The sequence below is a fragment of the Typopeltis vanoorti genome, chromosome 6, assembly GCF_054136105.1.
Source record: "Typopeltis vanoorti isolate ZY-2024b chromosome 6, IOZ_Tvanoo_1.0, whole genome shotgun sequence".
NCBI lineage: Eukaryota > Metazoa > Arthropoda > Arachnida > Uropygi > Thelyphonidae > Typopeltis > Typopeltis vanoorti.
Window position 1 is genome coordinate 34,745,228 of NC_143554.1, and position 24,599 is coordinate 34,769,826.

The 24,599-nt window shown below is 34.4% G+C and overlaps 1 protein-coding gene across 1 annotated transcript in view; it reads right to left on the reverse strand.

Moving 5' to 3' along the window:
- Nucleotides 1-2,859: 2,859 nt before the first annotated feature.
- Nucleotides 2,860-24,599, reverse strand: part of LOC150105377 (uncharacterized) — a 32,563-nt gene continuing 10,823 nt past the window's right edge. The window contains exon 3 of the mRNA XM_090394747.1: nt 2,860-3,613. Coding sequence (XP_090250873.1) covers nt 3,003-3,613 — 611 coding nt within the window. The 3' untranslated portion in view covers nt 2,860-3,002. The remainder of the gene's footprint in view (nt 3,614-24,599) is intronic.

Genomic DNA, 24,599 nt, shown 5'->3' on the forward strand with positions numbered 1-24,599 from the left:
AAACTGGCGAGATCTTTCTGAGCAATAAATACAAAATGCTATATTCAGGCAATGACAATCAATGGAAAGAAGTGGCCATAGTATTCAACACTAAATACGAGGCTAATCTTCTTGAATGGCAGGAAATATCAAGTAGAGTGATGTGGGCAAATATCAGAATGGGGAAATGGATAATGAGACTTACTTGTGCCTATGATCCCACCGAAGGTTCTAAGGTAAAAGTAGAGGAATTTGAGGCTTTAGAGAAAGCAACTGACACAATTAAAAAAAAAAAAAAAATAGGAAAAGTTGGTCCTTGTAGGGGATCTAAATAGCAGAGTAGGAAATGATTGTCAGACAGAAAAATATTTTCGGAAATTTGGAGAAAAGAGCAAAGCTAATAATTGCAAATACCTGCCTGTTGGTTTTCTGCTCAGGACATGGGGCTGGTTATTACTAACACAATGTTCCAACATAAAAATGTGCACAACTTCACATGGAGAGAAGAGGCAAGGAATAAAAAAAGTCTCTTTGATTATGTTATTATTACACGTGACACCCGCAGAGAGTCCAAGGACTCATTGTGGGAGGGCACATTACTCTACTTCACTAAATACATCTCATCCACTCCCCTAAGAAATTCTCCAACTACGACGCTACTATCATCAACTCCATCTATCGCCCATCATCACCAACAACAGTATTTTTTGTCTGTAAATTGTGTGTTCTGAAGACCGATTTATCTGTATTTTTGTTGTTATTGTTGATAGTGATATTTTCTCACTGGTGCAGGACACTAGAGTGTACAGAGGATTTGAAATGATCACCATTTAGTCTTGAGCAGGATAAAATTAAAAATCATATTGAAAAGAAGAACATGTAAGAAAGTTTTAGAGCAAATAAAAGTTGAGCAGCTCTCAAAGGTGAACTGTAGACTAAAATACACAAACATTATTTAAGAAAAAATTAGAGTTTAATAATAGAAACAAAACCTTGGATATTCAGTGACAAACCCTGAAGAAAAAAAAATGTTGATTCAGCCAGAGAGGCATGTGGTGAGGTGAGGTGAGGTTGTCTGTAGGATAGAAAATTCACAACTCTGTGGTGGGCACAGGAAGTTAGAAGCAGTGAAGGAAAAGAAGAAAGCATATCAAAAGTGTCTGAAAAATAAGTCAGCTTGTGCTCTTAGAGAATACAGAGACAACTGTAAAACTAGCTAAACAAAATCACTGGAAGACTTTAGAAAATAAACATCAAGAAGTTGGCAAGATATTCTGGAGGTTGTTAAAAAAAGCTCAGAAATGGAGAAAAGAGTGCTTTATCATCTCTAGTTCCTTTTACAGGAATTATAGATGATAAAGATGACATGAAAACCGGAGAAAAGATATCCTTGATGTATGGAGTAATTACTTCGAAAAATTGCTAATTGAAACAATCAGACAGCACAGTGGTAAAAAACACTGACCAGGCATGCAATCAGGAATACATATCCATACTTGAAGTAGAAAAAGCCATCAAAAGTCTGAAGTGTGGAAAGGCAGTGGGATATTCAACCAGAAATGCTCAAATATGGAGGTATAAAAGTCTTACAGTGGCTTCACTGCATAGTTCAGAAGGATACATTCCAGATGATTGGAGTATTGCTCTCATAGTATTCATATATAAAAAGGGAAATAAAACAATGTGAGAATTAGAGGTATTTCTCTACTGAATGTTCCTGATAAGATTTATGCAAGTATGGTTAAGAAGGATTGTGGAAGGGAAGCTTGGTGAAGAACAATCTGGATTCAGGCCAAACAGAGGCTGTCAGGATCAGATTTTCACTTTACGACCAATAGTTTAGAAATCATGGAAATATAACAAAGATCTGCATTGAAGTTTTATAGATCAGATAAAGGCATGTGACAAGGTGTGAATCAAAGCTATTCAAAACACTACGCTATATATGGAAATAGACAACAGAATCAACAAAGCTGGTATGGTAGGAAATCAACTGAATAAATTTATATGGAATAAGAGAAATTAGTCAAAACACTAAATTAGCTATATACAAGACAGTGTTCAAACCAATTTTAACTTATGGAGCTGAGAGCTGGGTTAGAAATAAAACACTTGACCAAAGAGAATGCAGATATGACAGTCCTGAGAAAGATTAGGAGCATGAACAGATGGCATCGATGGCAATGTCATACTAAAAATGAGGATATTAGGAAAGAACTTGACATTGTTACCATCCAAGTTATGTGTTAACAGAGCTAATCTCAGTTGGTATGGTCACTTGAACAGAATGGGAGAGGAAAGATTAGCAAAACAAGTGTTCCCTGTCAGATTGGCAGGAAAAAGACCCAGAGGAAGACCATGATATAGGTAGATTGATATAGTAAAAAGTGCCTAAGAAGATAGAAAAATAAGATCTGATAATGTTGGAGTCTCCAAATAAATCTGTTATCTTGACAGATAACAGATTTATTTGGAGAAACATTGTAGATAGGAAGTTAGTAAAGATGTAAGTTTTTTCATGTAGTACTATCATATCCTATACATGTCAGGAATTTGATGATAACACCCTGAAATTTTTGATGAAATCTCTAACCATCTTGACATCTAATGATTAGAATATGGGATAAGTGGGCATGTCTGCAAAACTAAGGGAACAAGTACTTTAGGCAACAATTTGGTTTTAAAATTAAATATCTGCATTTAAAATTCCAGTGTGTTTTAACTAGAAACCCTTATGGATTAAATCAGCAGGTTAGATATTACACACAATACACAATAAAATGATGTTCTAGACCAGTAATTTTCATCAGTTCAAATCCTTACAAGCATAATGCTATTGTTTCTGAGGCTATTTGTTAAAAACAGTAAATTTTAAATAAATGCATATAAAAGATTTTCTGTTTATTACTATGTTTAACTTGATCAGTTGAAAGAATTCTTATTAAACCACTAGATTTATTTTTGCTACATTATGCAATTTTTTTTTACAGCTATTACATCCATAATTATCTATTGCTTTAATTTCAATCATCACACTTCGGTTTAATGAATGTTACATGGGATCGGTATTTCCTAATCAAATCATTAATTCTCTCCCTGCGTTCCTGTGGCGTTTCTTCACGTGGCTTCTCTCTAATTCTACGCAGTACATCATCCACATACTTTTCAGCATCAAATGCTTCTGCAATTTTTACTTGTGCTAAGAGTTCTGCTTGAAACAACTTCTCCCGTTTTGTTTCCCTCTTTAACCTCGCTTTTCCCCACACAAAACGCATCCTTTTTCGCAATTTTCTCAGTTGGTGCTTTTTCATCTTTTTTCTTCGGATAATTAGCATATTTAGGGCTTGTTTTTTGGCATGAGGATAAACAGGAAATTCTATAATTTCACTGCTTTTTGTAGGTGGATCACACTTTTCTATTTCCAGAAAAGTTAATGGTTTATATTGAATGTTAACTTGTGACTGATGAAATGATGGGAAATAAATGTCATTATTAGTTACTGCTGGCAAAATAGAAGAAATCTTTGTTCTACCAGAAGAAATATACCAACAAAACATTTGATTTGATGGGCAGATGCTGGACACTGTGCTTCCAGCTAATGAGTATACAGGAATTAGAGCATTTATGGTGTTACCTGAAATTAAAATATGATTAAGGAAAATATCAACTTTTTTTTTCTTTGTAAATAATATCAAGGTATATAAATCCAATCAAAAATTAGACTTTAGTGTATGAATGTATAGTTTATATATATATATATAATCTCCCTTACATTAATTTACATAGGATCTAGTATTATACCCTCTTTCCCCAAAAAAATAAAATACAAATTCTCTTTATAATAAAAAATAAATAACTGATTAAAATTTATCATATTGTGTGAGAGATTAAATTTACCTGATTAGCCAAAAATAAACTTTAATGTTTCAATTTTAGTAAGATACACATTAAACTAGACAAATGTTTTATTAGTGCTAACAAGAGATGAAGAGGTAGCACCATGATTAGCTGAACAGTACGTCCATTTATTAAAGCAAAAGCTGCGTTTAAATCAAATTTTTCTGGAGATCTGTAATATTTATAGTACAATAGTCAATGTATAAGCAAATATACATTTTTTTTCTCTAATTATATGAGTACAATCAAATAAAAATTAAATCCAGAAATATAAAATGTCTTAACTTTTAGCATTATTTTTTCAATGTATTACATTGCTTTTTCCAAATCCTTAGTAAAATTGATCCGCAAGTTTCTATCTTTCTTTTTTCTTTAAATATGACTCCCAATCATGAAAGGTTGTAAACCTTTTGTACACTATTACTAAATAGCTTAAGGAAATTACAACGTACAATAGAATATACATTAAAATAAATTTTAATACACTTCCAATATTTCAGCAACGTCACATTGTCATTATCACAGGAACTTAAATACAAGACACGTGCACAACACAGAGTAAATGAGGAACGAAGCAGGAAGCTATTCTTTCTCCTAAAAGTCCTGATGGTGCCCCCTAGCAGAAAATATTGGTATTCTTGGCCAATTGGGCTGAAGGTCTTCTGATGTAGGTTTCCCAAATTTGTTGAGGTTTGGATTGTTTCTTAGGGCTGAGGCTGATTCCATGAATGGCCTTTCGTATTTGAATTTACTACGGTGTATTATCGTGGCTTTCTTTCACCGTGAAAATGAATGTAGTCCTTGTGTTCTGAAATTCTGATATTAGCTGTCCTACCTGTTTGGCCAAAAGTAGGACAGCTTACAACTGCAAGGGACTTGGTAACTTGGTATACACCAGGTAGGTCTAAGGGAGGGGGTCTTTAGTGGAGTGGATAAGGGATGCCAATTTTTTATAGGTCTGTAACAAGAGAAGTTAAGTCATGTTTTTTAGGATTTTTGTAATTTTTTCCAAGGTGCCTCTGATATAGGGAATGGTGATGGATTTGGAGTAATCCTTGTTGTGAAGGGGAGGGGGGGTTGTGGTTTATTGGTTTCAATATTTTTTGGATTTTTTGGGGGAGGTAGCCATTGGCTAAGGAAGTGTTGAGAATGTGGTTTAGTTCTGTGGTTAGGGCATTGTCATTGGAACAGATAAGTTTAGCCCTGCTGTGAGGGGGGGGGGATTGTTGGTGAATGTATCTGCCTGCATGGGTGGGTTTTCTATAAACTGAGAAAACCAAGGTTCCATCAGGCTAACGGGTGACTAATATGTCTATCTAAGAAAGGAAGGCAGTTGTTTTTTTCTTCTTCCAGGGTGAACTTGATTCTGGGGTGTTGGTTGTTTAAGTGTGTTAAGAAGGAGAGGAGTGCATCGGAGCCATGTGGCCAAATAGCGAACACATCATCAACATAGCGAAGTCTTAAGCTATTTAGTAAGAATGTATAAACCAACGTCTAAGCCTTTTCACGAGAATTACGATAATCCACGGAGATTCCATCGCACATAAGGCCTGCCATTATGGTAAAATCAAGTTGAAGCTATCAAGACAACTGAATCGTCTCGCTTTCCTAAAACGCTACCGGGATAACCAGGTAATCCTAAACTGTGTCAAATTCAAGCACCGTTTCGTTTCCCAAAAGGCTCTCCATATTTATAACCGTGCCACCCAAGCTTTGCTCAGGGAACCAATCGCCGCTCCCTTATTGACGCTAACTTAGCTATCCAGGCACTCGAAGATGAGCTTTCCAGTACCTTAAACCACGAGATTTGGTCTATTTTATAAGACATCTCGTGCACTGCTGCGAATAAAGAATTTAAAAAAGTACGGGAACGACACATCAAAAAATTTGAGAATTTAAAAAAGAACTCAAACTCCAAACCACAACTTCCTACCGACAAGGTAGTCAACCTTTCATCAATTAGTTTGAAACCTGAAGCACTCGATGCTCTCTCACGTGGCCACAACTTCGCTATTGCACCCAGAAGAATACCTGCTGAAGACATTATGATACAAATTGAATGCGGGATACGATACCTTCCAAACCACGTCGGCAACGATATTAGACTGGATGTGGCTTGTGTTCTGACCAAAGCAAAACCACCAAAACACCAACATGCCCAATAAGGAAATTAAATCTCTGCAAGAATTAAAGAAAAACAAGGAAACAATAATCACCAAAGTGGATAAAGGGAACGCCACTGTATTACTTAACCAAAGGATTACACACGTAAGCTGAATACTCTATTGTTAGATTGGGCTACTTACCTCCTTATCGAGTACAATCCCACCAACTCACAAATTAGAAAACTCCACAGGCTCCTTAAGAAGGTCACTTCTTGGCCTGTAGAAATCATTAACAAATTAAAACCGTTTAACTCCATACCCCCCCCCCCATATATGGACTCCCAAAAATACATAAAGAAAATGTGCCATTACGTCCCATAGTGGATGGCATTGATTTCCCCCACATACAAACTAGCTAAACATTTGGCCAAAGCTCTCTCACACTATACTGGCAACACACCTTCACACACAAAAAATTCAGCCCACTTCAAAGCCAGCATAGAAAAACCTTGCACTCAAACACACTGATGTAATGGTCAGTTTTGATGTCTCCTCCTTATTCACAAATGTCCCACTCAAAGAATCCTTAGAGCTAATCTAAGCTAAATTTCCTCCTGATATCATAGCCCTATTTCAGTTTAGAATGAACTCTGGCTATTTTGTTTGGCAAGGAAAATTCTACAAACAAATAGAGGAGGCAGCCATGGGTTCTCCACTCTCCCCACCCTTGGCCAACTTTTATATGGAGACTTTTGAAGAGAAAGCCTTAAACTCTACCCCACAAAAAACCAACCATTTGGCTTCGCTATTTGGCCACATGGCTCTGATGCACTCCTCTCCTTCCTAACACACTTAAACAATCAACACTCCAGAATCAAGTTCACCCTGGAAGAAGAAAAAAAAACAACTGCCTTCCTTTCTTAGACACACTAGTCACCCACCAGCCTGATGGAACCTTGGTTTTCTCAGTTTATAGAAAACCTACCCACGCTGGCAGATACATTCACCAATAATTACCCCCCCCCTCCCCCTCTCACAACAATATAGTCATTAAGACACTACACAACAGGGCTAAACTTATCTGTTCCAATGACAATGCCCTAACCACAGAACTAAACCACAATCTCAATACTTTCTTAGCCAATGGCTACCCCCCCCCCCCCAAAAAATATCCAAAAATATTGAAATCAATATCCCTCCCCTTCACAACAAGGATTACTCTAAATCCATCACCATTCCCTATATCCGAGGCACCTCGGAAAAAATTACAAAAATCCTAAAAAAACATGACGTCTTGTTACAGACCTTATAAAAAAATTGGCATCCCTTATCCACTCCACTAAAGACCAACCTCCTCTCCTAGAGCTACCTGGTGTACACCAAGTCCTTTGCAGTTGTAAGCTGTCCTACTTTGGCCAAACAGGCAGGACAGCTAATATCAGAATTTCAGAACACAAGGACTACATCTGTTTTCACCAATACAGCCACTCTGGTCTTGCAGACCATGCGCTGGATACCCACCATAGAATACAGTGGAAGAAAGCCACGATAATACACCATAGTAAATTCAAATACGAAAGGCTATTCATGGAATCAGCCTCAGCCCTAAGAACAATCCAAACCTCAACAAATTTGGTTGCATGAGACTGCCCCAAATTTGGGAAACCTACATCAGAAGACCTTCAGCCCAATTGGCCAAAAATACCAATATTTTCCGCTAGGGGGCACCATCAGGACTTTTAGGAGAAAGAATAGCTTCCTGCTTCGTTCCTCATTTACTCTGTGTTGTGCACGTGTTTTGTATTTAAGTTCCTGTGATAATGACAATGTGACGTTGCTGAAATATTGGAAGTGTATTAAAATTTATTTTAATGTATATTATATTGTACGTTGTAATTTCCTTAAGCTATTTAGTAAGAATGTATAATCAACATCTAAGCCTTTCCATGAGAACTTTTGTATATTAGTACCATAGATATACTAAGAGGTATTTAAATGTCTTTTAATTTTTTTTTACTTTTAAATTATATTGGAACCATAGTTTTCGTTACCTCCCACAATTTCATATGCTGAATACAGTCAAAGCTTGGGAGTATTCTATGAAATACATTACCATAGTGATAAGGCAAAAGATCTGATCTCTGGTACCCTTGCCTTTCCTTAAAACTTGCTTGTTCCTCTGGCACCTGTGTCAACTTTGACTTGAATCCTATTTAGAATGATCTTTAATAAAATCTTGCTTGTATAAGGGATTAAACTTATAGTTCTTGCAATCCACATCTCCCTTGTGCAGTAGTATGAAAACCAACTTCTTCCAACCTCTAGGCCATGATCCTGTCTCTCATATCCTTGTAATCAATCTTATCCCTACAACCTCTGTGGCCTTAATTAACTCTGCTGGTATTCCATCTTAAGCTGTTTAATTGCTCTTTCAACCTCATTCATTTCCAATCTGAGATTTTCCTGGTGAGAGGGTCCTCCAATTTTTCCTTATTCTCTCTTTCCATCTGTTTCTGTTAATACTGCTCCATTCCTGTCTTTGATGATATTCAATCTGGACTTAAACTTGTGCTTTTTAATTAAACGCAAATTAAACGGAACATCTTTTTATGATTGTGCCTCTTCATGTGGAATAGTATCTCTTCACATTTATTAGCATAAAAATTTTCCTTGTTCTGTGTGATGGCTTTTCTGACTTCTGTATGAAATCTCATGTTCATCAGCTCTTGTGTCTCTTTGTTTTGCCCAATGCCTTATTTTGATCAGATCCCATGTTGAATCTGATATCCACTGGTCTCTCTTGATCTTCTAATTTGGCATAGATCTTGGCTGTATCCTCTATTATAACTTGATTCCTTCCCAGAGCATTTCAGGTGAACAATCCTCATTAGTCTCCAAAAGATCATCCAACCATGTTGATATTTCTTCTGTGAACCCACTAGGAATTACTTTGACATCCAGTCTAGTGGGAAGAACCTGACTTGGAAGATTTTGGAGTATCATTCTTACTCTGGCTTGTACTAGTATGATCAGTACCACAGTCTGCTTTGGGACAAGTATGCATATCAAAGATGCTTGTCTTTTGCTGTAGGAAAGCCAGGATGTAATCAATCTGGTGCCATGACCTATTAATGTTAGATGTTCAAGTATATCTGTTGTGGATGTTTCTGGAAGTAGGGATAGGTAATAACTAATCTGTTAGCATGGGCAAAATTTCAGCTATCTTTCACACGGGCGATACATTCACCCAGTTCTTTCTTACTTTTGCATTCAAGTCCCCTAAGATGAAAAGTACATCCCTCCTTGGTTAGCAGTAAAATACAGTCTAGGTTTTTATATAATTCCTCACTCTCTTCATCAGGTCTAACTGTGTGAGGCACATACAGTACTAGGATTGACACATTGTAAGATGAGCCTTAAGTCTAATACAAAGTATCCTGTCATTAAGAATTATAACCAAGAAGAGCTCTTGCATAAGTTTTCCTCAGTAACACAGCTATCCTATGATGTATAAAATTCATAAAATGAACAAGGCACAAGGAGACATAACCAAAGAATCAATAACTTAAACATGACAGTAATATAGGAAATGCTGAGTAGCATTGCCTGAACTGTACTGAAATCCTAACAATATTTAAAAAATAGCTAGGGTAAGTTATGTTAAAGTGAACAATTTCCCATTAAGATAACCTTATTCTTTCAGATATATTTAGCCTGGAGTAATGTAGGAATTCAGATTCACAGCTCTTTTTTATACAACCATATCATGAGAAAATAGCTTTCATACAGAACTTCAATTTTCTCTTAAACAATCCTGCATTTGGAGAAGATGGCATGTTCTGCAAGTCCAGAATGTTCTAGAATTTAATGAAGTTTAGACATTTTTTTATGATAATATGTAGATGCAATTATTATTATTATTATGTGACACCTCCAGGGAGTCCAAAGACTCATCGAGGGAGAATGTGCCGACACCATCGAACGATTGGTTCCCTTCTAACTACTAACCGTGCTCAAACCTGCTTAACTTTTTGCGAACCATTAGTAGCAGAGGCTCTACCAATCGACCAACCTCTCTTACAGTTGACAGCATATGTCACATGCTTGCAATTTAAGTGTTTTCTGTTTGTTTATCTCTTTTCAACTGTACTGGTAATGGCTATGAAGTCCAGCTGAAATTCTGCAAATATTAAATAATTTAACCTGAGTGTCACCTATGTTTAATTTTATTCTTAAGGCATCTATTTATGTCTTGAATTTTAAATATATTTGTATAGTTCTCGACCAGTTCCTTGTAGGGAACTATTGATGTTAGCACTTTTCTCTTGCTAAATTCTTTTATATAGCCTTCCCTTCCCTACTCCCAACATAATTTCTTTTCTTCTTCCTATGATTACTGTTTACGCTTTCCACTGATTCCCCTCTGGATTCTTGCCCATTATTTCAAACCTTGGTTTTTCAATACATGTGCCAAGGTAGTCTCAAGAAATGCATATAAACAGACAGAAGGAAGCTATGGGATCTCCTATTTTCCCCCCTTACTGTAGTGAATTATTTTATGGAACACAGAATAAAAGCCAAAAGGCTATTTTATTTATAAACATAATTTATTATATTATTATAATAATATAATAAACATCAAAGGATTTGTATCCCCTTCATTATTTTATGGAACGTTTTGAACAACATGTTCTTCACATTTTTTCACTTGAACCATCCATTTGGCTTCACATCGCCCATGTCAGAAATATGATTTGAATAAATCTTCAACTCATTCTCTTTTAAATAATGAACTTCCAATTATTAAAGCTACTTTCACCTCCAAAGTGAGCCTAAATAGTGCTCCTAGTGGGCTAATATGGATATCCTTGGCTGTTAGTATGAAGGATATAAGCTTCCCAAATTTGGGGCAATTTCATGCAACCAAAATTTGTTGAGGTTTGGGTAGAGTCTTAAGGCTCAAACAGACTCAAGGAATAGTCTTTCATATTTATATTTACAGTGGTGGAGTAGAGTGGCCATCTAGCATATCTTGTAGCGGGTGTTCAAAGCATGATCATTAAATCCTGAGTGCTGTGGTGGGAGAAGTGGATATTATCTTTATGTTCAGTGATTCTGATGTTGGCCATCCTGCCTGTTTGGCCATAGTAGGATATCTTACAGCTGCAAGGGATGTTGATAAACACCAGGCAGGTCTACTGACTGTAGCTGATCTTTGGTGGAGTGGATAAGGGATGCTAAATTTTTTATATAGTCTGTAAGTGGTTGCGAACTTTCATTTTAAGATTTTCGTTAGTTTTTCAGATTTTTTCTCAGTTCTGGATATATGGAAGTTTTGGTGTGGCTTCAGCTTGGAGGATGGTTTGGAGGGTTTCATATTTTTTGGATATGGAGAGGATTATAACCACTGACTAAAAAGTCTTCAAATGGTCAAGTTTAGTGGAGAGGATACCATTAACATTAGTAATTAATTTTACCTGTTTATATAGTTTAATAATCCCATACTGCTCAGTGGGTAGGTGTGACTGCTAGTGAATGTATCACATCCCAGTATTTTATTTTATTTTATTTTTTTATTTTTTTTTTTTTTTTTTTTTTTTTAAATGGAGAATGCCAAGGATCAAACATGCAGGCATGTAATCAAAGTATCTAGAAGGGAGACTGTTGTTATTTTTCATTTGTAAGGTGAACAGAATCCTGGGATATTGGTTGTTTAGGCCATGTGGCTAAATGGAAAATATATCATCCGCATAGTGTAGCCAAACAGTGGATCTATGTGATCAGCATTCAAGACTTTCTCTTTGACGGTCTCTATAAAGTAATAGCAGAGCCGTATTCATGGGTGTGCAAACTGTGCGGTGGCACAGGGCCCCATGCCACTGCATAGCTTTTATGTATTTTCTTGGTAAAATACACACTGAATTTTTCATGAAAATACATTAAAATTATACTGATAATGGTGCGTCGTTCTTTCGTTGGCACTGCACCACGTTACTGCTCGCCCAGTATCTCATGGCCAGCAGTTCGATGAAATAACATTATTCGTTATTTCATCGAACGATGAAATAACATTAGGATAAACGGTAATTGGTATAGGAAATAAATTTTAAGATCATAGCTAGAGCGATAGTATTTGAAACTACTCTAAGATATATAACAATATCGTACAACATAGTGTTAAATAGGGAAAAGTGCATTTTTAAAACAGGTGTTTTTAATAATTTTAAGGAGTTTTTTGATTTTAGTTTATGATTTTATGAACAAGTAAGTATATACACGTACTGTCATGGCAATTTTTGTATGTGACATTACTTGCAAAACATCTTAAAAAATATATTCTGTAAACTGGTTTTAGGTTATCCGACATCAGAATTTTTCTTCAATAGCAGTTTTCAATCTATATCAGATTTATTTATTTTCTAATATCTTATTTTAGATATATTTTATTTATCAGGTAAGTAATTTTGTTTTAATTGATTAACTTATTTTATAATTAAATCTATCGTATTTAATTCTAAAGTATGACTAGTCGTGAGAGAGATTATTAAGGAAGAAAATACCCAAGTAAGCATGAAAAACGAAAGCAAAAACAAGAAAAAGAAGCGGCTGAGGAACGTCAAAGAAATTCACTGTTTAAATTTATGAAGTTGAACTCATATATTTGTTCAGATATATCAACTGATAATGTCTCAGTTTTAGGATCTTCAATACTCATTGTTAGACCAAACAGTTCTTCGGCTTCAACATTAATTAATAATGAGAGTTCTGAAATACTAAAAGGAAGCGGAGAACATGAAGCATTTGGTCTAACAATGAGTACTGAAGATCCTAAAACTGAGACACCAGAGGAAGGTAAACTATTTACCATGGATGATCCAGCAACATGGCCCAAAATTTTGAACAACGCAACACTAACACAAATTGTACAATGTGGTCCACCGTTTCCTCCGACTGAAAATGATTTTACAAAAGATGACAACCAGAGGTGTTTTTCCACAGCTCACTATGCTAGGACAATTGCAAATGGAGAGAAGCAAAACAGAAGATGGCTTGTATATTCAAACTCTGCCAACTCTATTTTTTGTTTTTGTTGCAAATTATTTTCATCTGATGATAATTTTTTATCTAATAATGGCTTTTCTAACTGGCAACATGTAAGTGAAAGATTAAAGTCGCACGAACAAAATCCAGTGCACATGAAATGCATGTATTCATGGACACAAATGGAATGTAATTTAAAAAATCACAATACAACTGATCAGGCAAATCAAAATGTCATAAAATTTGAAGCAGAACGATTAAGAAATGTTTTAAGATGAATAGTAGCAGCAATCTTTATTTATATGAACATAATTTAGTTTTTAGAGGTAATTTTGATACTTTGTACACAGCCCATAATGGTAATTTTTTAGGAATCATAGACTTAATTGCAGAATTTGATCCACTTTTAAAAGATCATTTAACGCGATGTTCGGGAAAAAAAATTATAGGGAAGAAACAAAATTCGTATCTAGTACCCATTGTGCAAAATGAATTAATTGTTGATATGGGAACCAAAATTTAACAAAATATTGTAAATGTGATACGACAGGCAAAGGAGTACAATCGAGAATAATTCTCGATTGTACTCCTGATGTTAGTCATCAGGAGCAAATTTCAGTAATTTTTAGATTTTTACATATATATGAAGCAGATATTGAAATTCGTGAACACTTTTTTACGTTTTTAACAACCAATGACACTACTGGTAAAAGGTATATATGAAAATATAAAATCACTTTTGAATAAATTAAATCTTAAATTGTCAGATTGTAGAGGGCAAGGGTATGATAACAGAACGAATATGAAAGGAGTATAAGGGAATCCGTGCTTACATTTTAAATGAAAAACGAAAAGGCATTTTATAATCCTTGCTCCTGTCATAATTTAAATTTGATTTTAGGGGATGTCACAAAATCATGAATTACAACTATAAATTTTTTTAATGTTATACAAAAAATATATACATTATTTGCTGCCTCAACTTCACGTTGGGACATATTAAAGAAATTTGTTAAACAATTAACTCCAAAACAGTTATGTGATACAATATGGGAATGTAGAATAGAATTAGTTAGAGCTGTACATTTTCAAATTCAAGAATTTTTAAATGCACTAAAAGAATTATCTAAAACTGCATCAGATAATACTAACAAACTAGAAGTGGTTTCAATATATGAAGAAATGGATTCATTTGAGTTTATACCAAGCCTTGTAATTTGGTATGAACTTTTGTCAAAAATTAATTTAGTAAGTAAAGTATTACAAAATGCAAAAATTCCCATAGACGTAGCAAATCTATTAGAAATAGAAATTAAATTTAAAGAAAGTCCAGTACGTTGAAGAAAAGTATTTTTTTGATTATGAAACGCCTGATGAATCACACATAGGCGATTAGAAAGATAATTTTAGGATAAATTTCTTTTTTTGTAATTTTAGATACTGCTGTACAATCTGTCAAAAAAATATTTGAATTGTATGAAATTCATGAAAAATCATTTGGATTTGTTTATTATATGAAATTAATAAGAAAAATGAGAGAAAATGAATTAAAATTTTGCTGCAACAGCTGTATCAAAAATTAAATACAGATATTTATGAATCTGAATTTTACAATGAATTAATTATTTTAAGAAATATTTTTCCAGAAGATGCATCCATTAATATTTTAAAATTCATAATTGCAAATAATTTTCGGATATTTATCCAAATATTACTACGACATTTAAAATATTATTGACCAGTCCAGTTATGGTCGCATCAGCAGAAAGGTCATTTTCCAAATTAAAATTAATAAAAACCTATTTGCGATCTATGTCTCAAGAACGTTTGTTGTCCCTGGCAATAATATCCATAGAGCATGAAATTGTAAAAAATTTGAATTTTGATAGCGTTAGAAATGATTTTATTGATAAGCACATTAGGTTAAATAAAATTTAATATATTAAGATTTCTTTTAAATCTTATATGTTGTTATGCATGTATTTCATTCTTTACAGTAAAAATGGATTTTTTTAATATTTTTATATTATTATGTATATTATTAAATAAATCATTATTCTGGTGTATTTATAAGATAATGTGTACTTACATAATAAAATAATATATCATGTACATACAAACACGTTTATTTTTTTAACTAATTTTTTTCCTTTACTTAAATTGATGCTAAAGAGCATACTTGTTTATTTATGTGCATAAATATTTTTCATATTTCATCATCATCATGCATATCAAGGATTTAGGCCTAGCATGGCCTGTTCCGGCCTTAGAAGTCATCGTTGAATCGTTTAAGAGGACGTCCTGGTTTTCTTTTTCCTAATGGCTTGTACTTTAAGGCTTGTTTTGGTAATCTTTCTGTTTTCATTATTTGAACGTGTTCCATCCATTTATGTTTATATTTTTTAATTTTTTCTATTACTGGTTCTTGGTTTAATTCTTTCATAATTTCTTCGTTTCTAATCTTCGTTATATTTTTCATATTTGATTTAATTAACGAGATATCTTTCCATTTAAAATTTCCATAAATGTTACTAACTTTCAGGGGCCCTGCTTTTCCATTTCGCACAGGGCCCCGCAAAATGTACAAACGGGCCTAGCAGGGAGGGAGAAAGTGGAGATCCCATGGCTGTGCCCTCTGCCATATCTAAGAAAACAGCAAACCACGCTTTCCCCAATCTTCCAGAACAAAGCTTACACCAAAACTATATTAGTAGTTACTACATCTGTAAAATTCTTAAAAAACACCTAACAACCACTTATAGAACATATGAAAAATTGACATCCTTATCCACTCCACCAAAGACTAGCCACAGTCCTTATACTTGCCAGGTGTTTATTGGATTCCTATATTGTAAACTATCCTACTATGGTCAACCAGGTGAAACAACCAACATCAGAATTGCCAAACATAAGGATTATATCTATTTCCACCACTGCAGCCACTCAGGAAGGGCTGACCATGCTGTGGACACTCACCAAAGGTTACTGGAAGAAGGCCACTCTACTCCACTGCAGCAAATATAAACACAAAAGAACATTTCTTGAATCTGCCTTGAAACTACCTACACCTCAATAAATTTGGTTGCATGAAACTGCTCCAAATTTTTGGAAGCTTTCATCCTCTGTACTTTGGCCCAACATCTAAGGATATCAATTTCACTCCATTAGAGAGAAAATTAAAAAACACAGATAAGAAGAAAATTGAGTCGATCTGAATCAAGAGCTAGCACTTATCAAGAATGATGACATCATGAGGGTTGATGAATCGTGGGACAAATTGAAATCTGTCTTCACCTTATGTCCTAATAGAGCAGTATAAAAGAAAGATTGGATGACTGATGAAATTCTTTCTCGGATCAACGCAGATCATATAAAAATCATAATCCAACAAAATATACAGAGGTTCAGAAAATTATTAAACACAAGATCAAAGAAGCAAAAGAAATCTGGATGAATGAAAAATGTAAAGAAATAGAAATTCTACAGGAAAAGCATTACAATTTTAATCTACACAAAAAGATGAAAGAGACCTCAGGTATATGTAAGAAAAAAACAATTCTGTATCCTTCGAAACAAAAAGGGAAAAATTATATCCAAAAAGGATGTAATACAAGAATGGGTGAAATATATAGAAGAACTCTTAACTGATAACAGACAGAATCCAGAAAATACTTGTAAACATCTGGAAGGTCCATGCATTCTAAGATCAGAGGTAGAATGTGCACTAAACTCAGCTAAAAATGGTAAAGCCCTAGGACCAGATGGAATACCAGCAGAAATAGTAGTTATCAGAAGGTGACAACATTAACATATTAGTAAAGCTATTTAATAAGATCTACGATACAGGCATAATCCCTCAAGACTGGTTATAGTCGACCTTCATCATGCTACCTAAAAAAGTAAATGCAAAAACTTGTAATGACTATAGAATGATCAGCCTAATGAGTCACGTTCTCAAAATGTTTCTGAAAATAATTCAAAAAAGAATATACAGAAAATGTGAAGACACCATCAGTGATACCCAATTCGGCTTTAGAAACAAGAGAGGTCCTTTTCTGTTCTCAGATCTTATTTCAAAAATGTATTGACCAAAACAAGGTAATAATCATTTGCTTCATTGACTTCGAGAAGGCATTTGACAAAGTCCAACATGCTAAAATGATTGTACTATTAAAAAGAATTGGATTAGATGGTAAAGACATCAGGATCATGAAAACTTATATTGGAACCAAAAGGCATCTGTTCAAGTTGATAACATTATTACAGACTCCATTAACATCAAACGAGGAGTAAGGCAAGGATGTGTGCTGTCACCTCTTCTTTTTAACATGTACTCAGAAGCCATATTTCAAAAAGTCTTGGAAGGAAGAAAGGAAGGGATTAGTGTAAATGGTGAAATCATCAGTAACATCCGATATGCCGATGATACAGCTGTACTGGCTGACAATATGCAGGATCTTCAAAATCTTTTGGAACTAATAAATGAAGAGAGTGAAAAAATGAGATTAAAAATAAATATCACCAAAACTAAATTCATGGTCATAAGTAAGAAACCAATTCTTAATTTAGCACTTTCTTTAAATAGGAAACAAATAGAAAGAGTGGCAAAGTTTAAATATCTCGGATGCTGGTTAAATGAAGATTGCAATCCAGAAATGGAAATAAAAGTTAGAATTCAAATGGAAAAAAAAAATTTTCTCTTGATGAAATCAACACTGTAACTGCAGTTTAAACTTAGAGCTTAGAGTACACATGGTTAAATGCTATGTATGGTCTGTACTGCTGTACGGTGCAGAAACTTGGACCTTAAAAACAACATCAATAAAAAGACTATGGCTATACAGACAAATTTTAAAAATACCATGGACAGCAAAAAAGTCCAATCAGGAAGTACTGGAACAAATGGGGAAATCACGTGAACTTTTAGATACCATAAAAAGAAGGAAAACTGCATATCTTGGTCACCTACTTCGTAATGAAAAATATAAGATACTTCAACTGATTATAAAAGGGAAGAAAAATGGAAGAAGAGGACAAGGAAGACGAAGAAAATCTTGGCTGGCAGATATCAGACAGTGGACTGGTATGAACTCTGAGAGACTGCTCAGAGTAGCTGAGAATCGCTCAAAATTTGCCAAGGTGGTCGCTGACCTCTGATAGGAGATGCCACTCAAAGAAGAAGAAGAAGAGGGCAGTATTTAGGTCTTCAGGCTCACTTCGTTTGATTGACATGCTTCAGTCTCAGTACACAATGCCTGCATGCACATATATTATACTGGGCTCTCTGATTGTGGTAATTCGACTTGCTGAAATATTGGAAATTATATATTTGGCTTACTCCTTTATCAAAGTGTAAGCAAATAAAGTTTGTGCCTGAAGTATTTTCAGGACTGGGACAACTCATGGCAAAGGTGGTATAAGTTCTCATCACTTGCCTTAGTATCCCATAATGCAAAGGACATGTATAATGCTATGCATTAAGGGGAGGATCACTACCCAGACACTATCCATCAACTGATCTGTAATCCAGAGATTTTTAATAATAAGGTGTGAACCTTTTGGCAACTGGCATATGGAAATATGACTTCTCCATTACTTCCACCTTAGTATCACCACCTCTGGGTCTGGCTCCCACTGATGAGACCTCAATAAAGGTCGAAACCAGTCTGGGTAGTGACCCTTCCCTTAATGCATAGTATTATACATCTCCACAAGGAGATGTGCTTTGCATTATGAGATACTAAGGCAAGTGATGAGAACTTATACCACCTTTGCCATGAGTTGCTCCAGTCCTGAAAATACTTCAGATGCAAACTTTGTTTGCTTACACTTGGATAAAGGATTAAGCCAAATATATAATTGGTAGCATAGCCAAGTGAAAAAACTTCCATCAAATATTGGAAATATTAATTAAATATACTGTAGTTAATATTAGTGTACATAATTTCCTTAAAAAATAGTTTTTCCGAGATTTAAATTTAATTTAAATGACAGTCATCATAGTTATTCACTTTGAATAAATCTGACTTTAAATTTTAATTTTCTGGAGCAGCAAATATCAATCAGAATAATAGCCTGATGTGCAGAATATATTTTAAAGCTAAGAGAAATCCAGTAATCTAGTAATATGATAAAATTTTTAGCATGACCTTTAGTCCAAAATAGTAAGTTCAAGCATAATCTCAAAACCAAATATTTGATAAGAAATAAAACTTAATATATTTACATATATATCTCACAAAGTTCTGTTCAGACCCATTAATATTAATGACAACAATTATGGAAATATATCACATATTCTTAAAAAAAACTACATATAGGTAGAAAGTGAGAAAATGGAGTAACTTGTTAGCACCAGATTTGAATATCTGCAGATTATACTCTTTAGCAACTATGAGGTGAAACTTCCAAAAGGCAGCAGTAGAAAGAATGAATGAAGAAGAAAGAAATATGTTCTTTGGGCCTAGAGATGAATTAGGAAAGAGTGTTGAATAGTTGCTGTGCTTGTTTTAACAGGTTTAGAGGAGATGAGTTAATTATCAATTCTGAAGAACCATGACCATAAAATATTTTGTAGAAAATGCAAGCAGGATAGACAATCTCTGTATGAAAGATCATAGAGATGGTCGTTAATTGATCTGATTTTTCTCTCTCTCTCCTATACTGAGTCAAGTATTTTTAGGCAATTCCTTGGGTCACCATTCCTAATGAGAGAATAATATTCAATGGTTGAACAGATTTATGGTCTGTGTAGAGTTAAACAGCTGTTCAGAGGTGAAATAATGTCTTGAGTGAAAGAGAAAACCTTTTCTTAGATACTGAGATGGTAATATTTGCAATATGTCATGAAAGACTAGAGGATCAGTTATATTCCAATAAACTATATTAAAAAGAAAACAGTAGAATTACTTAAGCCAGCAGCCATGTGGTAACTGACACCGCTATATAAAAAAAAAAAAAAAAAAAAAAAAAAAAACCCTGCTGCATTATGCCTGTACTCCTAGAATTTCTGGTCTTAATATCTCTGCATACAACATGGTCATTGTTACTTAGCCAAGAAAGAAACCAGCATTGACACTCAAGGACTAAGCTCATTTTCCTTCCTGTATAAAAAAACACACTTCGTAAACAAAATTAAAAGAGCCTTCGTAGCTCAGTCAGTATAGAGAAAGCCCTGGGTTCGATTCCTGTCCATAACGTGAGGAACCTTTATCTGTTTAACTAAAGGTGAGTTACCTAGTCTCATAGGGAGCTAGAGAGTTTTTCACCCTGAAACTCAGGTTTTTTTGTCCCCCACAACAGGCAAACTGGCCCATAAAAACATACACAGATTTACAGTAAAAAAATACACATTTAAAATCCCTTATTGGAGGGCTCAACCAGTACTAAGGGAGATGAGGAAAACTGGGAGAATTCCACATAACAACAAAATTAAGATTTATTAGTCAGTTTTATGTATCCACCCTTTTCAAGAATGTCCCAATTGATGAAATGGACAGATACATCAAACAGTTCTTTTAGAGGACAAATTTCTGCCCAACATCATAGCTTCTGTCCATGTTCTTTGTTCTGGTTACAGAAGGCAAAATACCTTATATCTTCAAAAAGGTTTGGCCATGGGCTCAACATTTTTCCTTCAAAGCTAACTTTTATGTGGAATATTTTGAGCAATGAGTTCTAGATTCAGCTATCCTGAAACTCGAAGTTTATCTCAGATATGTTGACAATATCTTTGTTATTTGTCCTTTTTTTTTTTCTCTGTTATTTGTCATTTTTGTGTGGAAAAAGTTCCTTTTATTTTAACTGAATAAGAACAACTCTACAGAAATAAGGAAATTTCAGTTGCCGGAATGTGTTGACGTTCACACTACTTGAATTTTGCAGTGATTATCCAGTGCATTGAATAAGAAACATGCATACTCAGAACAAACTGAAAGTTTATGCTTTTACTATGAACAGGAAACAATCATGTGATATTATTATGAAAGCTTTTCTCTCTATCGAATAACTTTGAAATTCCATCAACAATCATATACCTTTATGAGATGATATCAGTTAACTATTCTGAGTATCTTCTTCAAATTTGGCAAAATTCCGATTATTTTGTATAGAAGTTAGGAGGAAGATGGTAAGCTGCTGATAATCTTTTCTCTTGGATGAAGTTAACAGAAATTGAAAAGGCTGAAATCTCATGTTTGTTTCTTCAAAAAGAATGCAAGACTAGCTTTACAGTGACTTCCTTATATGGAATTTAAGCTTCTTGTGAGATTCATATTAGTATATATTTTGTCACTCCAGTGTCAGCTTAGGCAGAGATATTTCATTTTCAAGTCTAAAATTAATTGTGTAAATCAATATGCATTTGATGGCCTGGTTGGCCAAGCAGATAGTGTACCTACTTTCCAACCACAACCAATGGGCTGTAAGTTCATATCCTACTATGGGCAAGGATGTTTGTGAATGTCTTTAGGTAATATATGAATATCACTGACTTATGTGATATCACTGCTTTGAATAAGGGATATCTGTCCTCAGAATAAACTGAAAGTGTTTAATACAAGCAATAAAAGAACAATCATGTGATATTATTATTATGAAAACTTTTCTCTCTACTGAAAAGAGAACAGAATGGAAGCATAGTTTACAAACTTGAAAGTTATCTAGAGAAGATTGAAAGGAATAAGCCTGGTGTCACACTTAGAAACACAGCATGCTCCCATTTGATAAGATTAATAACACGTGTATAGGACATCATCAAATATATTATGCATTCAGAATGGAGATGGGCTGGAAACACTGCAAGGTATAACAGAAAATAGCATAAATCATTAACAGAATGGAGACTTATGGATGGTAGCAGGCAAAGGAGATGACCAAGAAATGGCAAGATGAAAGTGTTAGGATTGATGGAATGCAATGGAGACCTTTATCTAGTATAATTAATGAATCCAGGTTCAAAAAGAAAAAGTGTGATACAAACTATCCCGTTTATTAGAGGTCTGAAATGGGTCGAAAAAAAAAAAAAAAAACGAGTTCCAGATTTGGTCTCTAGAGCAGAATTTCTGGATTATCTTAGTCCCCCCCCTCTTCCCACAAACACATTACTATAGTTCGCCCACCATTTCTAGATCCCTTCTTGGCTTGATGCCAAGAATAGTCTATTCATGCTGAAGGGGAGAAAGAAATGAAGGATGTACGAATTGGTTGCCAACATGCAAAATCACGTGCTTTCTTGTCTGTCGCTGTACTAGTACTAGCTTGATTTTTGTTCTCTTTTTGCATTTTTTTTTAATTATTAATTTGTATGATGGATCTAGTACAGTCAACAAGTTCTATTGTTATACGTTTCAGTAGCTCTTGCAAAAGAATGTTGAATAATGTGCTGATATTCTGCGAAAAAGAATCGTCAGAAGGCCGTCTTCTTGTTCCCCTTTCTCAAGTCATAAAACGTGCAAGTGCAATTGCGGGCGTATCGGGGTCGACTGTTAAAAGAATTCGTAGGGAATCAAAAGGTGAAGGTAAGCCAAAATTTAAATCTCCTAAAAAAAAAAGCGCCAGAGAAAGAAAACCATCGAAACCGTAGCTTTGAATGATTTTGATGTAGACGTTATAAGAAGAGCTATTCACGAATTTTACGTGGTCGAGAAGAGTGCCAACTGTTCCGAAATTGATTCCTGTGCTTAAAGAAAAAAATTAATTTTCCTTGGAAAAGAGAAACTTTAAGGAAAATACTTCATGAAATCGGATTTTGTTTTAAAAAGTCCCAGAATAAAAGGAAACTTATCATGGAGCGAAGTGACATTGTTTTATGTAGAACGCAGTATTTGCACGTATTAACACTCTACGTACATTTTTCCAACTGTTATACAAGCAAAATAGTTACACTTTAAAAACAACAATGTTCGTAAAAGAAAAGCTAAATTTTCCGACCTGTAATAATAAACAAACTCAGTTTGTTTATTATTATTATTATTATTATTAATAATAATGTAATAATAATAAACTGTAATAATAAACAAACTCAGTTTGTTTATTATTACATCCCAGAAGACAGAGACTGATTACCCTATTATCGGAATGGATTATCCTTTTTCTGACATGCGCAGAAGTGTCGAGGGACCTCAAATCGGTGGGCGAACTATAGTAATGTAGTACAATATATGCTAACAGTATGTTTACATTAGTAGAATTCATATCAACAAAAAGGTAAAGTCTGATATACAATTATTTATTTTGAGCTAAAAATATTTTTTTTTAAAAGAATTGAATGACTAGAACCGAGATTTAAGTAAAAAGGTTTTAATATAAAAACACGACTAGTTTCGGCTTGTAACAGTCTTAATACATAATTGACATTAAATCGTTGTCGTTGTATTTAAAGCTGTTCTTTAGTTTGTTGTATTGTTGGGATAGTATATGCTAGTAGCATCTCGTGAATGCGAGTACATGATTACAGCTGAATGACTATCTGGGGGTTGTAGCTCAAGTTATTATTTAGATGAACAGGATTGAAGATGATTTCCCTAGATTCCACGATTTTTCTCTCTAATTCATCATTGCAACGGAAGATGTTAGTAGATTTTTTCCAGCAGACTTTGTGACTTTGGCTTTCATCATTAGGATTAGCCGAGAAAAGGATATGACTTCATAATGCACTGGCTCGCTGTCTCTTGTAAGTAATGTCCCTCATGTGTTCTTCCATACGCAATTCAACAGATTTATCTGTCTGCCCAAAATAAGGAATATCACAATCACACAATATTTTATATACACCAGGGTATTTGAGTTGATGATGACAAGGTTTTGGGTGGCTTATTAAGAAACAGATCTTTGGAAGTGGCGTCAACAAGGTTCTGATATTGTATTTTCTTAGAACTTTTGCTGATTTATGTGAAACTGTACTTATGTAAGGAATAGATATATTGCCTTTGAATCTATTTGTTTCTTCTGAACGATGTCTAGGATTAAAAAGGAATCTTTCAATGATTCTCTTGAAATATCCATTAACTTTGAAAGAAGTTTTGAGATGGTTTATTTCTGTAAGAAGTTCATTTGGGTCATCCAGAAGAGAATGGGCTCTATGTTCCAAGATGGAAATTATTCCAAGTTTATGAGGAGGGAAGTGATGGGACTGACTATGCAGATATCTGTTGGTATGTGTGGGCTTTCTATATATCAATATTTTGAGTTTACCAGAAGAGCAGGTCAGTTTGACATCAAGAAAAGGCAGGGAATTATCCATTTCAAGCTCAGCAATAAACTTAATACTATGATGTCAGCTATTGAAATGTTCGAGGAAAACCATAAGGGAATAATGTCCATGGCTCCAAATAATGAAGACATCATCTACATAGCGTTTCCAAACTTTAGGTGTTAAAATAAAGGAAGAGATAGCCTTAGCATATATATATATATATATGCTCTATTTTATTAAATGCTTCATTTTTCAACCATGACTCTCACTTTTTTTTTCATTTGGTTGGCACAAATGATTTGAGAGGGGAGAAGTATTCTATGAGAGAGGATATAAAGGAGTTATTAGAAGAGGTAAAATTGAAGAGCAATAAGGTGAAGATT